Raw genomic sequence first — 15,440 nt, 5'->3', positions numbered from 1 at the left:
CTAAGAGAGTGCCATATATTAGATTTAGAGAGTTTTTTAGCGTTTAGAAATAGCTGTACTCAGAACACCCCTTTGAAATAGGTAAAGTAAAACTTATCCTCATTTTATAACCAGGATTAGAATTGTTGTTTGGGACTCTTTTACTTTCTCTCCATTTATTCCTCCCTGGGGACTTTCTGCAAGTCTTCAAATCAGGCCATACAACCCAGGTGTTGTCATTTTATCTCTAGGACTCAAAGAGTGGTTTTTACGTGATTTTCCAGTTGTTAAAATAATCTTATGCTAGTAGAATGTAAATTTTTTGAGGGCAGAGACCAGGATTTTTTTTTTTGTTGGTTATTGTGTGATCAGTGTCTAACACATAGTAGGTATCTAATAAACACTTCTTGAATTGAATCTAACTGAATATTCATTTTGGAGTTTGTCTACATGTTTGTAATCATTGGATCCAACTCCCCCCAAATTATACTTGTATAGGTGGAATTGTTTCTGTTCAGTCATTTTTGAGTTGTGTCTAACTGTGTGACCCCATTTTAGGTTTTCTTGGCAAAGACACTGGAATGGTTTGCCATGTTCTTCTCTTTTTCATTTTATAGATGAAGAATTGAGATGTTAGGTGACTTGCCCAGGGTCACACAGCTAGTAAGTTGGAAGCCAGTGAAGACAAATTTTTTGACTACAGGCCTGGTACTCTGTGGGCTATGGCACCACTTAGATGTCCCATAGGTGCTAATTACCAGTATTTATTTGGTCTGCATATGTATGTTTGTATCTATCCATCTATCTATGCAGACTTATACCATTTTCTCCTTTCATCTGTTTTTTTTAAAAACCCTTACCTTCTGTCTTGGAATCAATACTGTGTATTGGTTCCAAGGCAGAAGAGTGGTAAGGGCTAGGCAACAGGGTATAAGTGACTTGCCCAGGGTCACACAGCTAGGAGGTGTCTGAGGCCAGATTTGAGCCCAGGACCTCCCATCTCTGGGCCTGGCTCTTAATCCACTGAGCTACCCAGCTGCCCCTTCTCCTTTCATCTTAACATCACTGTTCTACATATTTTGACACATATTCCCATCTAGAATTGCCCTCTGATTATTCTATGTATGTTGGACAATGGGTCTTTTTTGAGCCTGTGAGCCCTTAAAAAGCCTTAGAGAATCAAAAGACTTAGATTATCATCTTGGGTCCAGCATCTGCCAACTGCGTAATGTTAGGCAAATAATTTAACTCCTCTGGGACTTGCTTTCCTCATCAAAAAAATGGAGATAATAGTACTTTCCCTGTATACTTGTGAGGGTTCCTTATCCCATAATGTTTGGTAAACATGGTAATATGCTCTGAGTTAAATGAATTTTGATCAGTACCTGGTGAATTAATTTTAGTTGTCCAAAGACAGGATCCTCCCTTTCCTAACAGCTCTTTTTAGCTGTTAGTGGATACTAAACCAATCTTCATTTTTTAGGCTTTCTAAAGGAATCAGGTACTCTTGGCTACTTGAAACTTTTATGAAGACCTCACATCAACCAAAAGAGGGCTGCCCATTTTCTTAAAAATCAATGTGCACAAGTTCCTTGAGCATGAGGAAGTTCTTGTAGGTGTTGCTTGCTGGGACAGCCAATACGGTCTTTGATCCATTTTGGAAAACTCTTCAGACTTTCCCAGAGGTGATGCTCCAAGTCCTTGAATCCATCAACTACCTTTTGGGTGGAAGGGCATTCTAATTTTCTTGACTCCCAGATCTCTAGTCCTCTGTACAAAGCTGCTTTCAATTATCTAGCTCCAGTCCCACTGCAAAGTGATAATTGGATTACTGTAGAGTTTTTCCCCACAGCCATTTAACACCTAATGGGGCCATCGCTATAAATTATATATCCCTCAGCAATTTTCATACCCTAACACACTTTAAAACAATTTGCTGTTAGTTGTTTATTCCTACAAATTTGTGTTGCTTTAGCTAAAATCAGTGGAATCAGTCTCTCAAGGAGGCAAATAATTGATTCTTTTAAGAGGCCTAAGCTCGTACTTTATTTTTTTCAGCCTAAGTTGTAGCTTCAATAAACTTTATGACCAGTCTGAGATAATTGTTTCCTTTTTTCTGATTTCTAGTCCTTAAAAACAACAACGCATTTCCCATATGCCTTTTCTAACCTTTCTTCTTCTCTTGCTTTGGACCTGTCTTATCTACATCAACTTGAAAGTATCAGTTTCAGTTTAACAAACAAACATTTATTAGCAACTACTACGGACTGAGCATTGTGCTAAATGCTGATTATATACATATATATATATAAAAGGAGAAAGGGAAGAGGAAAAAAGGGGAGAACGGGGGAAGGAAAGGAAGGGAAAAGAGAAGGGAAGGGAGAAAAGATAATGAATAAGGTAAAAAAAGAGGAAAAGAAATGGAGGGAAAGGAAAATAGCAGGATATCTTTATCCTCAAGGAGCTTACATTTTGTTGTCATTCCATAATTTTCCTGCATCACTTTCATTTCTTTTCCCAATTTTTTCTCTACCACTGTTATTTTATTTTCTTAAAATTTTATTTATTGCTGAGGTTATTTACCCTGAGTCTATTCCACTGATCCACCCTTCTATCTCTTAGCCAGTACCAGATCGTTTTGAGGAAAATTGCTTTATAGTTCAGTTTAAGATCTGGTACTGCTAGGCCACCATCCTTCACATTTTCTTATTTTTTTAATATAATTTTTGGGTCATCCAAGAATTCTTGTTGAGCTCGTGTTTAAGTCACATTTTTCCCCTTTGATGTTTTGCTTGTAGGTTTTTGACATGACTTCTTCTGAGTTTGTGTCTTGATCTTCCTTCTTGGTAGATTTTTATGGTGGGTTCTGTTTTGTGGTTTGCTTATATTTCCAGCTATTTCTTGATTATGAACTTCATGTTAACATTCCCAGCATCAGGGTGGAGGTCAGGCTTTTTCACATTGCTATTTGCATAGTTAGTTCTTTGGCTTTGGAAGTTTTTAATGCTTCCAAGGTAGAGTGATCCAGGGAGAGACATGATCATTGCTTTCCTGGCCTATGCTCTGGTCCTTGCCCAGGAAGGGTTCCTGATCCCTTTCAGCCATCCATGATACTGCCCCTCTGAGGTCCTGCTCCCTTGCAAATGTAAGTGCATTTGCACTCTGAACTGGAGCTATGACCCAGAAATGAGTATAGGTAATAGGTTTGCCAAACAGTGCCTGGTCCTGTGCCCAGTGCCAGCACAGGAATCCCCCTCAATCTCTTTCTGACCAGTGTGGATCAATTCTCTTACTGTCTCTGGCTTGAAAACTCCTGAAGCCATTGCTGCTACTGTCACTGACTCCAAGACATTCAGGTGGTGATGTCACTACATGGACGCCAGACCAACCCTCACCCGGTGCCATAAACTCTCTTTCCAACTTCCCGAGTTATCTTGGGATTTACCTTGAGGGGAATCTGCCATTCTAAAATTCAATTTGAAGTGTTAAAAGTTGTTTGGAGGGGAATGTTGGGAGAACTCAGCTGCTTTCTCTCCTTTACTATCTTAGTTCTGCCCATGGAAATCCCAAGCTTACATTCCATAGACGATCTTACATTCCATTTTTTAAAAAGTTGTTTTGAGTACAGTCAGAGAAATCTTGAGATGTCAGTTGGCTCATCTCTCTGTCTTCAGGCTGAACTGTAGCTTAATTACTGCTACTGAAATACAGTCTTTTTTTCTTGCTAAGAGTCTCCATGAAGAAAGTTCCCAAGAATTTAGATAGTGTATGCTATTAACTTACAAACTCATAAAATGTCACAGTTGGAAGGATCCATCTGGTACAACAGCCTAGAATGCATACATAAGAGGGAGCATGGCCCAGTGGAGAGAGTGCAGGATTTAGAGTCAGAAGACCTGAGTTTGAATCTTGACTGTATTACTAAATGGATGAGCAACCTTGAGCAAATCATTGAACCTATGTGGGCCTCTGTTTCCTCATATGCAAAATGACAGGAAGGAGAAGTGTATTAGATGGTCTCTAAGGTCCCTTCTGGGTCTGTGCATATATTCTAGGAACAAATGATGCAATGAAATGGAAGGAACTGACTTGTCCAGGATGCCTATCTAATTAGTGGCAGAGCCAGGACTAGCCTTTTGATTTGCATCCTGCTATTTTGTCAATGATGCCATTATTTCTCTTATTCTCTTATTTCTGAGTCAGAAAGATTCTCTACGTGTATCCATAGCTGTGCACGTATACCCTAACAAAAGGAAATGGTATTTGTTGAGTCATATATGTAGAAGTCACAGAGGAGCATCTGAGTCACAATTTTTCTATAAGATGCACCCTCTGTCTGCTCCAAGCTTGACTCTGTACTCTGGCCTCTCACCTGCTCTTCTATTCAATGGTTAGATCTCTTTGGCTCTTTGGGTAGCCTTAGTATCAATCAATCATCAATCGAGAAACGAGTGTTGTGTTTACTCTGTGCCAGGGTCTGTGTTAAGAGATTCAACGAGCAGCAGAAACATGGTACCTGCTTTAAAAAAAGGAGCTCATATTCTCACAGGGAAGGGAACATGCAAACAGCTTCTGCATTCAAGATATAGACAGAGTGCCTCAAAAGCCCTGGTAGAGCTTTAAGTTTTAATAGCTTAAGACTGGGGCATCTGGGGGGTGCAGTAGATAGAGCACCTGCCCAGCCCAAGACAAGCTCATCATCCTGAATTCAAATCTGACTTGAGACACTCATTAGCTGTGTGACCCTGGGCAAATCATGTCCTCCTGTTTGCCTCAGTTTCCCCATCTGTAAAATGAACCAGAGAAGGCAATGGCAAACCACTCTGATATCTTTGCTAAGAAAACCCCAATTGGAGTCAAAAGAGTCATACACAACTGAAACGTGACTGAACAACAACAAAAATAAGCTTAAAACTGCAATAAGACTTTTGGGACATAATGACTGTGTGTCAATAAGAGTGTCAATGGGAGCTAATCTCAAAGGAAAGGCATTAGGCCAGCAGGTAGAGGGGAAATTGCAAAAGAATGTGGGACCTAAGTGGAGTCTTAAAAGAAGCCAGTGGCACCTAGTTCATATAACAGTTAAGAATGAGGAGCCTGAAGTTAGGAAGAGTTGAGTTCAAATCCTGCCTCAGACACTAACTCTGCCACCTTGGGCCAATCACTTAGCCTCTTTGGCCCTCATCTTCTTCAGTCTGTAAAATGGGGGTAATAATACTGCTACCTTCCAGAATTATGATGACAATAAAATGAGATATTTATAAATTATATTCCAAAATTTAAAGTGCCACAGAAAACTTAAGCTATTATTATTAGTTAGTAGTAGCAGTAGTTGCAGCAGTAGTAGTAATACTAGTAGTAGTAGTAATAATAATAGTAGTAGTAGTAGTGGTGGTGGTAGTAGTAGTAGTAGTAGTAGTAATACCAGCAGCAATAGCAGTAGTACTAATAGTAGTAGTAGTAGTAGTAGTAGTAGTAATTTAGTAATAGTAGTATGTAGTAGTAGTAGTAATAGTTGTAGCAGTAGTAATAGTAATAGCAATAATTAAGTAGTAGTAGTAGTAATAGTAATAATATTAATAGTAATAATTTAGTAGTAGTAGTAGTGATAGTTGCAGTAGCAGTAGTATGTAGTAGTAGTAATTTAGTAGTAGCAGTAGTAATAATAGTGGAAGTAATTTAGTAGTAGTGATAGTTGTGGTAGCAACAAGAGTATTAGTAATAATTTAGTAGTAGTAGTAATATTAGAAGTAATTTAGTGGTAATAGTAGTGGTAATTTAGTACAGTAGTTATAGTAGTAATAGTAATTTATTAGTGGTAGTAGTAGTAATAGTTGTAGTAGTAATAATTTAGTAGTAGTAATAGCAGTAGTAATAGCAGAAGTATTCTAGTAGTTGTGATAGTTGTAGTAGTAGCAATAACAGTTAGTAGTAATAATTTAGTAGTAGTAGTAGTAAAACTAGTAGAAGTAATTTAGTGGTAATAGTAGTAGTAATTTAGTATAGTAGTTACAGTAGTAATAGTAGTAGTAATAGTAATTTAGTAGTGGTAGTGGTAGTAATAGTTGTAGTAGCAATAATTTAATAGTAGTAGTAATAATAGTAGAAGTTATTTAGTAGTAGTAGTAATTTAGTGGTAGTAGTGATAGTAGTAGTGGTAGTGGTAGTAGTAATAGTGGGTGGAGGTGGTGGTTGTGGTAGTAAAACCAAGGAAACCAGGGGGTAAAGGTAAGAAGGGAGAATATTCCAGGAATAGTGACAGCAGGAAGGCCAAAGATATTGGATCACAGAGGACATAAAGAAGACCAAAGTATAAGAATCCCGGAAAGGTAAGCAAGGCCATGTTGTGAAGGGCTGTAAATGCCAACCAGAGGTTTTTATTTGATCCTGGAGGTACTAGGGAGGCACTAGAATTTGTTGTGTAGGAGAAAGGGCAGTGTGTGACAAGCTTAAGCCTGCACTTTAGGAAGATCACTTTGGTTGCTGAGTAGAAGTAGGAATAACAACAGAGTTATTTAAAGTTTGCCAAGCCTCATTGTACCTCCTCCTTTTTTCTCCATTCTCCATCTCACGTGAGTCACACAACAACCCCATGAGTTTTTTTTCCTCATTTTATGGAGGAAGAAACTAAAACAAGAGAGGAATCCAATTAAAAAACAAAACAAAACCTTGAAACAAGATTCTTGATTGTTCTGATGGATTTCTTCCAAGGTACTTTCCTTAAATGCTTTCACCTTCACTTTCCCCCCAATTTTCTTTGTGTGTGTGGGTAATATTTAGGTGTGTATGTGCTCATCTTCCTACCTCCATGCCTTTTCACAGATTGTCCCTAGAATCCTTTCTTTCTCAGCCTTTGGCTCTTGGCACCCCTAGATCCCTTTGAGGCTTGCAAGTGTGGAATAGGAGCCTGCATCTCCCTGACTCCAGGTCCAACATGGTAACTTGAATCCATCTTCCCTGATTCATTGAAATGTAGATTTGGAGTAGGAAGTGATTCCACTTTTCTCACTTTTTTTTTAAACATATGTGGAAACTAAAGCAATAGAGACATCATATGATTTACTCCAAATCAAATAGAAGCAAAGTGGGAGTGATTCTCTGCTTCCCAATCTAGTATTCTTTCTCCTGCCACCATGCTTCTTCCCTGTTCCTACAATGCCCTGGACACTTGCCTTAAAGACAATAACTTCCAACAAGTCATCATTTTCTTTGCCATGATGACATCTCCCAAGCATCCCTAAAGGAAATAATTCTGTCTTGGTGGTCAAGATAGCTTATTTTTGTCTAGGCTTGATTCTTTTTTTTATTATTTTTAAATTTTTCCCCCCATTTTTTTTGTCATGTAAAACCTACTTCCATACTGGTCATCATTGTAAGAGCAAAGTCATACATGTAGAGAATTATTTGTTAATTAAGTAAGAGTTCATTAGGAAATAGAGTAAGTAGCATAAGTTACTGATAGATGCATAAGAGATTTAGAAGATAGGTCTCTTTAAAATTTGAATAGAATCTCAGATGGACTTATAAGTGAGAGGGAATTTTCCCAGAGTGCTTTGAGAGACAGTTATCCAAATGACTTTGCACTCTGTGGGCTAACCCTGTCCTGAAAGAAGGTTGTAAGAGCTGCTCTCTAAGATTTGAAAAATCTCCGTGTTTTCACGTCAAATATTTATCTACAAGATCTGACAGGTGAAGGAGGTTGTTGGTGAAACATTAATGCAAGCCTAACAGATTTGCTAGGCAAGTGAAGAAGGTTGTGGAGATTCAAGCTGTTTGTTCCTCTATACAGAAAGGAGAGAGAGATCTAACTTATTTTTCTTGTGTATAATTTAGATAGGATAGATAGATTAAGGTTTTGGGGGATTTAGAATAGGAAGAGAGCTCTATTGGGGAAGAAGGAGATCCTTGAGGATCAGATTTGGGTGGTTGGAGTAAGAAATTTTAGCTTAGGGACTTATATATCATAAGAATTTCTTTTCTACTAGTTTCCTTTTACTATCCCTTTCCTTGTTTTTTTTTAACCATAATAAAAATATTTTTATACAACTGGCTGAGCCAGAATTCTTAGGCTGATCTGAGAAGCCATTTTCTCAGTCAGATTCAACAACTTGTTCACACAGGACGTAATTATTGGTATTACCATCCTATACCAATAATCAATAAAGGTTAAGAGACCTTTATAACATACATTACCAAAACTCCAAAATAAAACCAAAAATACACTGATGGGAAAGACAATTCCAACAGTCCTTTCTCTGGAGGTGGAGAGCATTCCCTGCCCTAAATCTTTCAGGATTATTCTAGATCAGTGAGTATAGGTTTGGTTCTTAATGCTACAATTTGCACCCAAGTCTAATAGAAATTCTAACTAATAGAAATCCTAACTAGTAGATAGACTGACGTCAACAACTAATAGAAGTTCTTTCCCAATATTCCCCCCTCCTGCTAAAATATTTATTTTCTTATGTGACTTTCTTTACTTTATGTCAACCATCCATCTAGGCTTTCAGTCTTGATTAGCAGATTGAAGGCCTTCCTTACTAATGACTGTTAATTTTCCTTTCTTAAAAGAAGAGACATTTGAATACATACATATGTTCATTTATCAGAGCTCTGAGGAGGTGTCCAGGAGTTGTGTGGGGGGGACATGAGTAATTTTGTGAGAATGTGGGTGCCGACTGTGTGAAACATCCACCCAGCTTTATAAAACAAAGTAAATGATTACCATCAATTACAATAACATCATTTGACAAGCCTGCAATTAATCTGCTGCTCTTCAGATAACTGTTGTCGCACAGTGCCAGTGAAAATGCCAGGCATTAATTGACTCATCACTATCGGCAGTGATAGATGGTGCAGATGGTAATTCGATTATTCATCTTCAACAACGTAAATAAACTTGCTGGGAGTCATCCTTCAGGTTCCCCTCAAAGGATCCTCCAGCACCCAACAACACAACATGAATATGTTCAAGCATGAGAAATAATAGAATTTTAGTTAATGTTAAGGGAACTACAGAAATCCATCATATTCTCTGCACAGAATGTATAGAATTGAAGTTTTTAACATGGACTCTGAGTTTTCAGATGGATTATGAACTCAAATAGGAAAATTATATTTTTCTTTCAATATAATTGGTTTCCCTTGTAATTCTCTCTATTTCATTTTATGCATTCACAATTTTAATTTTGAGTGGGTGGGAAGCCATAGGCTTTACCAGCTTGCCAAAGTAGGTTCTGTGTCCCCAAAAAGGTGAATATCTGAAAAATGAATCAGTGATTCCCAAAGTGGGCACCACCGCCCCCTGGTGGGTGCTGCAGCGATCCAGGAGAGTGGTGATGACCACAAGTGCATTTGGGGGCAGTGATAGTATGTGACAGGGGGCGCTAAGTAATATTTTTTTCTGGAAAGGGGGCGGTAGGCCAAAAAAGTTTGGGAACCACTGTTATAGATCATTGAATCTAACTCAGGCAGCATGGTAAAGTAGGAATATCACTGAATTTTGAGTCAGTGAACTTGGGTTCCAATCATGACTCTGCTCACTACCTATGTGGCCTTGGAATAATCACTTGCTCTCTGTGTCTGTTTTTTTTTTTAACCTTTACCATGTCTTAGAATCAATACTAAGTATTGGTTCCAAGGTAGAAGAGTTGGAAGAGCTAGGCAACGGGGGTTGCTAGGAAGTTTCTGAGGCCAGATTCGAATCCAGGATCTCTCATCTCTTGGTCTGGCTCTCCATCCACTGAGCTATCCAGCTTCCCTCTTGTTTTAGTTTTTTAATCTGTAAAATTAGATCTCCCACCAAAGTTTGCTCTAGTTCCAAGGTAATAGACTTATGATTCTTTCTTTTACGTAAGGGAAACTGAGGCCTGGAGACATTAAAGTGATGTACCCAAGGTTACATGGGCAGCTGGGTGATGGAATAGAGAGAGTGCTGTGCCTGGAATCAGGACGATTTGCGTTAAAATCCAGTCTTAGATACTTATAGTATGTGTGACCCTGGGTAAGTCACTTAACTCTATTTACCTCAGTTTCCTCATCTGTAGAATGAGCTGGAGGAGGAAGTGGAAAATTACTCCAGTATCATGGCTAAAAAACTCTAAAAAGGGTTATGAAAAGTCAGATACAACTGAAAAGTGACTAAACAAAACCCCCACAAAAAACTCAAGGTCACACAGCAAGTTAATGACAGAGCTAGAGTTAGATGCCAGTGCCTTTCCCCTCTGCATTAGACTGTTCTCTTCAAAACGGGCATGGTATTCAGCACGATAATCAGACAAGACTTCTCTTTGATTAAGATATTCCCAAAGTTTAGTTTCTTTTCCAGGCCACTAAGGTGCCCTTGTTTAGTCCAGTAAAGCCTTATTAATTCATACTTCACTCACTTGAATTTTAAGACAATTTAGACAGTGACCGGACTTGTTTGCTTTAATAATTCCTTTCTCTGTTTGGGGGTGTAAGTTAATAATATAAACCAGACTACTCAATATGCCAAAATTTAAATTCTCAGTCAAAGGTCTTGTTTTCAGGTACTCTCCAGGACCTTAGAAGTAACCATTTGCATACACTTGGCAAGCTAGTCATAAAACCTGCTTATTTATTTATTAAAAACCAAGCAGTCTACAAGGACTTCTACAAGGCTATGTGCTAGCTTCCTCGACAGCATATGTACTTGAAAGTAATAAAACTATGTCTCTTAATACAGACACATACTCACATCCATGGAGGAAATCCCAAGAGCTTTAGTGCAGTTCTTAAGCTTAAGACATATACTGAGATTTTTGGGACCCTCTGTATATAGCTAGAAAGACAGACAGACAGATAGCTAGATAGAGAGACAGCAAGACAGATGGATATAGACAGAGAGACAGAAAGATAGAGATATAGTTAGAGATAGATAGATAGATAGACTGACAGTCAGAGGGATAGATAGAGATAGACAGACTGAGAGATAAAAAGGCATGTAGATAGTTGACAAACAGAATTGAAAATGTCACTATATTAGGCAAAATTTCTGTACGCAAGTACCTAAGTCATAGAATATCTCAAGAGTCTTGATATATTTGAAGCTATGAAAGTGGTTTTTTGTTACCATTTATTTTTATTTTTTGCAAATGTAACATGATACAATATGTAATATAAAAACAATATAATTCATATGATTTATTATAAATATGAAATAAATTTAAGAGAAAGAAATCCTCACATTAGCAATGTAAAAATCTATGTTTCATATATTCTTTATTTTTTTTGGTAGCTTCAAATGAATTAAGACTTTTGGGACACCCACTCTACTGATATCCATTGAAAGGATCAGGTTATAGACACTGGGGAGGTAACAAGTTCATTTCACAGTACCCACTATTTTCATTGAGGCGATATAATATTGGAGGACCTTATCAATAAGAGTCACAATCATGTACAATGTCAAACAAACAAAAACCATTCCCATGAAAATGGAGATTAAACAAAAACAACCAAAGTAGATGAAAAATAAACATTCCCATATTATGATATGCATTTGGATGAGCAGCCCATTGAGTTAGTCCATCAATATAAATATCTTGAACAACCACCAGAGATATCCCAGGAGGAGATCAGATTGTATCATACTCAAGAAGTTGCAGAAGCTCTCATTATCTCAAACTACTCACTGATTCCAAAGCCCATCTTTTCAATACCAGATTTGTCATTATCCTTTGTTGCAACAGAACATGGAATAGCATGATTTGAGAAGAATAAAAATTGAAGGTGACCTAGGGAGTAATAAAGATATTTATGGGGCTAAGTTGGTTATAGGACTACTAGGTAGAGCAGTGGATAAAATGCTAGACCAAAAGTCAGAAAGACTCATTTTTGTGAGTTCAAATCTGGCCTCAGTCATTAGCTGTGTGACTCTGAGGAAGTCGCTTAACCCTCTTTGCTTCAGTTTCCTCATTGGCAAAATGAGCTGGAAAAAGAAATGTCAAACCGCTACAATATCTCTACCAAGAAAACCCCAAAAAGGGTCCCAAAGAGCTGGATATAACTGAAATGACTCAACAACAAAGTTGATGATGACATATGAAATAAGCAACATAAAAAAATTATCAAGGCATGTATGACTAGAACTGGAGAAGGACCAATTATGTAGTGAAAGTGAGGGATATTGATTTTAATAGTTTAGAGTGAGAAATGTAGAAGCAGAAGAGAACCCAGGGCAGAGTTTTGGGGTATAGCCATTGTTAAGGTATATTATATAAATGAGGTGCTGGCAAAGGAATCTAAGTAGGAAGGATAAGCCAGGGAGGAAAAGAACTAGGAGAGAATAATGTCATAGCAAGGAGAGAGTATTCAAGAGGGGTGGGTGATCAACAGAGCAAAATGTAGCAAAGTGGTCAAGAAAGCTAAGGAGTAAGAATAGATCATCAGATTTGGTAATTCATAGATCATTGGTAATATCACAGAAAGCAGTTTCAGGTGAGTAATGAGGTTGAGAGCCAAAAAGGGTTAAAGGATGAATAAGAGCTGAAAAAGTAGAGACAGTGGGCCTAAGCTGTTTTTTCTAGGAGGAATTTGGCTTAGGAAAGAAGGAGAGAGATAACATAATGTCCAGGGTGTGTGTTTGTGTGATAGGCTCTAGAGAAGATTTTTTAAGAATAGGAGAGACTTAGGCACATTTGAAAGCAGGAAGGAAGAAACCAATAGGTTGGAAAAGATTGAAGATAGGTAGGGAGGACAACTGAGGAAATAATTTGCTGAAAAAGATGAATAGAGATGAGATCAAAGGCACATAGAGGGATTGGCTTTGGGAAAGAGGGCCATGTATATTGCTAGAGATTTGAGGAAAGGAGGAAAGCATGGAAGATATTGACACAGAGAAAGGGACAAGAAGAGAGCACATGGTGTAGTGCTATACCATCACAAAGTGCTCTTATAAATATTATTTCAGGGAAACAGAAGGCGTGATAGAGCTATTTGCTAAAATTTCACAAATAGAAACTAGTAGTTGTACCATTTATGAAAGAACTTTGACTTGATGATCACTTTTGAGTTTAATGGAAAGAAAATGGGTTTAATTGGTGACGTGCTCAGCAAAGATCACCCAACAAATGACCTTAGCTTAACAAATTCTAGTTAGCTCTCTCTGGGGTCACATAAGGCCACCCATCATGTACAGGAACACATTATGACCCAGATGTTTTCTTTAGGAGACCAATCATACAATTTCACCATTTGACATGCATTAAAATTAGATCTCATGATTTACATATGGCAGGAGATGGGTAGGTTGAAATATAGACTGTGATATATGATTTATTAGTCACTAATCATAGGGAGGATGTTATAAGGGGATACATGGCAGAGGTGAGAAGTTATGGTTCAAATACAATTCCCTAAGAAACTCTTTCAGGATGGGAATCAACTTCTAGTCAGCAAAAATTCAGGTTTTTTTTGTTTGTTTTTTAGGAAAAAAAAAATTCTTCCTTAATGTCTGGAGCATCCTCAACCATGTTAAATTATAAGAGCAGAAGTGAAGCCATTAGAGCCCACTGGAAACATTTCACAGATCTTTCCCTTGCATTTAGTTGTTATCTCCACCATTTGGTATCCCTGGAAGCCCCCTGGCTATGGTAGGCACCAATTGTTGTGAGTAGAAATTAGATGAGGGTTTCTCTTTCCTTGGAAAAGGAAACAGGGTACACCAACAATTCCAGTTAGCTCACATACCTCCCCAGAGAAAGCCTGTCCATTGAGTAGATGTTCTGATCCCTGGCTGTCCTCACTTCCAAAGTGTAACCGGATCTCTTCCAGGCGATGGCTATATGTCATGGGTCCTCCAGAAATATTGACCAAATGTTCCTTGTCGAGTCGGAGAGACACATGCCTCCCTGTGTTGTACATGGTCCCACTGACCTGAAAGACAATCCACAAAAGAAGAAAGGTGAAGCCTTTTTCTTTCCCATTCTTCTTTTCATAAAATAATCATAAAACTTTTTAACAGCTTTAGAGCAATACATCTCAAAAAGGTTATAAAATAATTTACACATGATCCTAGGGCCTGAATTTTGAATGATTCCTTATTTATTTATTGAATATGAATTCCATCCGTGGTGTAGGGAGGTACTTTCTCCAATGAATTTGATGCTTTAGTCCCCAAACAAGATTTAATTAATATTTAATTCTTCAAACATTCATCAAGCATCTATATGTGCAGAACACATTGTTGGGCATTAGGAATATGGTGATCAACAAAGATCTTGCTTTCAAGGAATTTGCAATCTAATGATGCGGAGGAAAAAATACAAATACCTACATGCAAAAGAAGGGTCCAGGCAAAGCATTATGAGAGATTTTAGGAGGGAGCAATAATTTCTATATAAGACAGGAAGAGGGGAAGAGTTTATTCATGCAGGAAATAGACTGTGAAAATAAGGCTTTTTAAAATATCATTAGTATCTTTTAAAAATATCATTTTTGACTCCAAATACATCCCTTCCCTTCCCCAACATAACAAGCCAGCCTTCTTAATAAAGAACAAATAAAAAAGAAAAGCATTTTGTAAAACTTAGACATTGAACAACCTTGATAGGCAATATTTCGCACACATGATCCCTATCCCTAGCTCCCTACAACAAGTATGGAATTCATATTCAATAAATAAATAAGGAATCATTCAAAATTCAGGCCCTAAAGAAAGGAAAGAGGGTGCATTTTGTCAACTCTTATCTGGGGCCAAGTTTGGTAATTGGTAATTACACAGAATTCAGTTTCATTTGTTGTTGTTTGGAAAGGATTTCAACAGGCAGAGATAGAGAAAGCTTTCAAATATACAGTGGCACATGAGTTGGGTTTAAAGAAAAGGAGGATTTTCAACAGATAGAGATAGGAACATTTTACAGGTACAAAAGGTCCTTGTTTTATACAACCAATGCATTCCAAGACCCTTTGTGAAAGTTGGAAATTGTGCATAATAATGAATCTTATTTTTAATAAGAATTTCTTATATGAAAATACACAGGCACTTTATGACTTTTCTTGGGCTTATCAGAGCTGCCAGCATCACTACTCTTGTACTTTGGGGACATTATTAATAACTACATAGCATTAATAAAACAAAGGGGAGCACTGTTCTGATATGGATACCACTTGTTACAACTGAGAATTCTGGAGGACTAATGTGGGTGCTAATGTTTGGTGCAAAATAATGTAATGACTCAAAATAATTCTTCTCAGAATGAGAATAAGCATAATTGGGTTAAGTACCATGAGAATTTACTCAGCTTGGGAAAATGGTATGGATTTAGTGCATAATTTAAAAAATATTTTAAATATTTTTCCACCTTTATTTTTTTTCAGTTGCCAATTGTGTATACCTGAATTCGTGTGTGTTGGGTTCATGTAAAATGAGGGCCTGCTATACTGCTTCTATGAAAGCAAGTTTTGGGATACTACTAGCTCAAAAGTGTTAAAAATGCATA

General features: G+C 37.6%; 1 protein-coding gene across 1 annotated transcript in view; it reads right to left on the bottom strand.

The window, feature by feature from the left end:
- The window catches only part of CA10 (carbonic anhydrase 10), a 696,068-nt gene that overhangs the window by 141,764 nt on the left and 538,864 nt on the right, over positions 1–15,440 (bottom strand). Inside the window, exon 4 of the mRNA XM_044676329.1 lies at positions 13,690–13,875. Within this exon, the coding sequence (XP_044532264.1) occupies positions 13,690–13,875 (186 nt within the window). The remainder of the gene's footprint in view (positions 1–13,689; positions 13,876–15,440) is intronic.

Source organism: Gracilinanus agilis, chromosome 4, assembly GCF_016433145.1.
Source record: "Gracilinanus agilis isolate LMUSP501 chromosome 4, AgileGrace, whole genome shotgun sequence".
NCBI lineage: Eukaryota > Metazoa > Chordata > Mammalia > Didelphimorphia > Didelphidae > Gracilinanus > Gracilinanus agilis.
The sequence above is the reverse complement of the archived record's forward strand: the minus strand, read 5'-3'. Positions and strand labels throughout refer to the sequence as shown.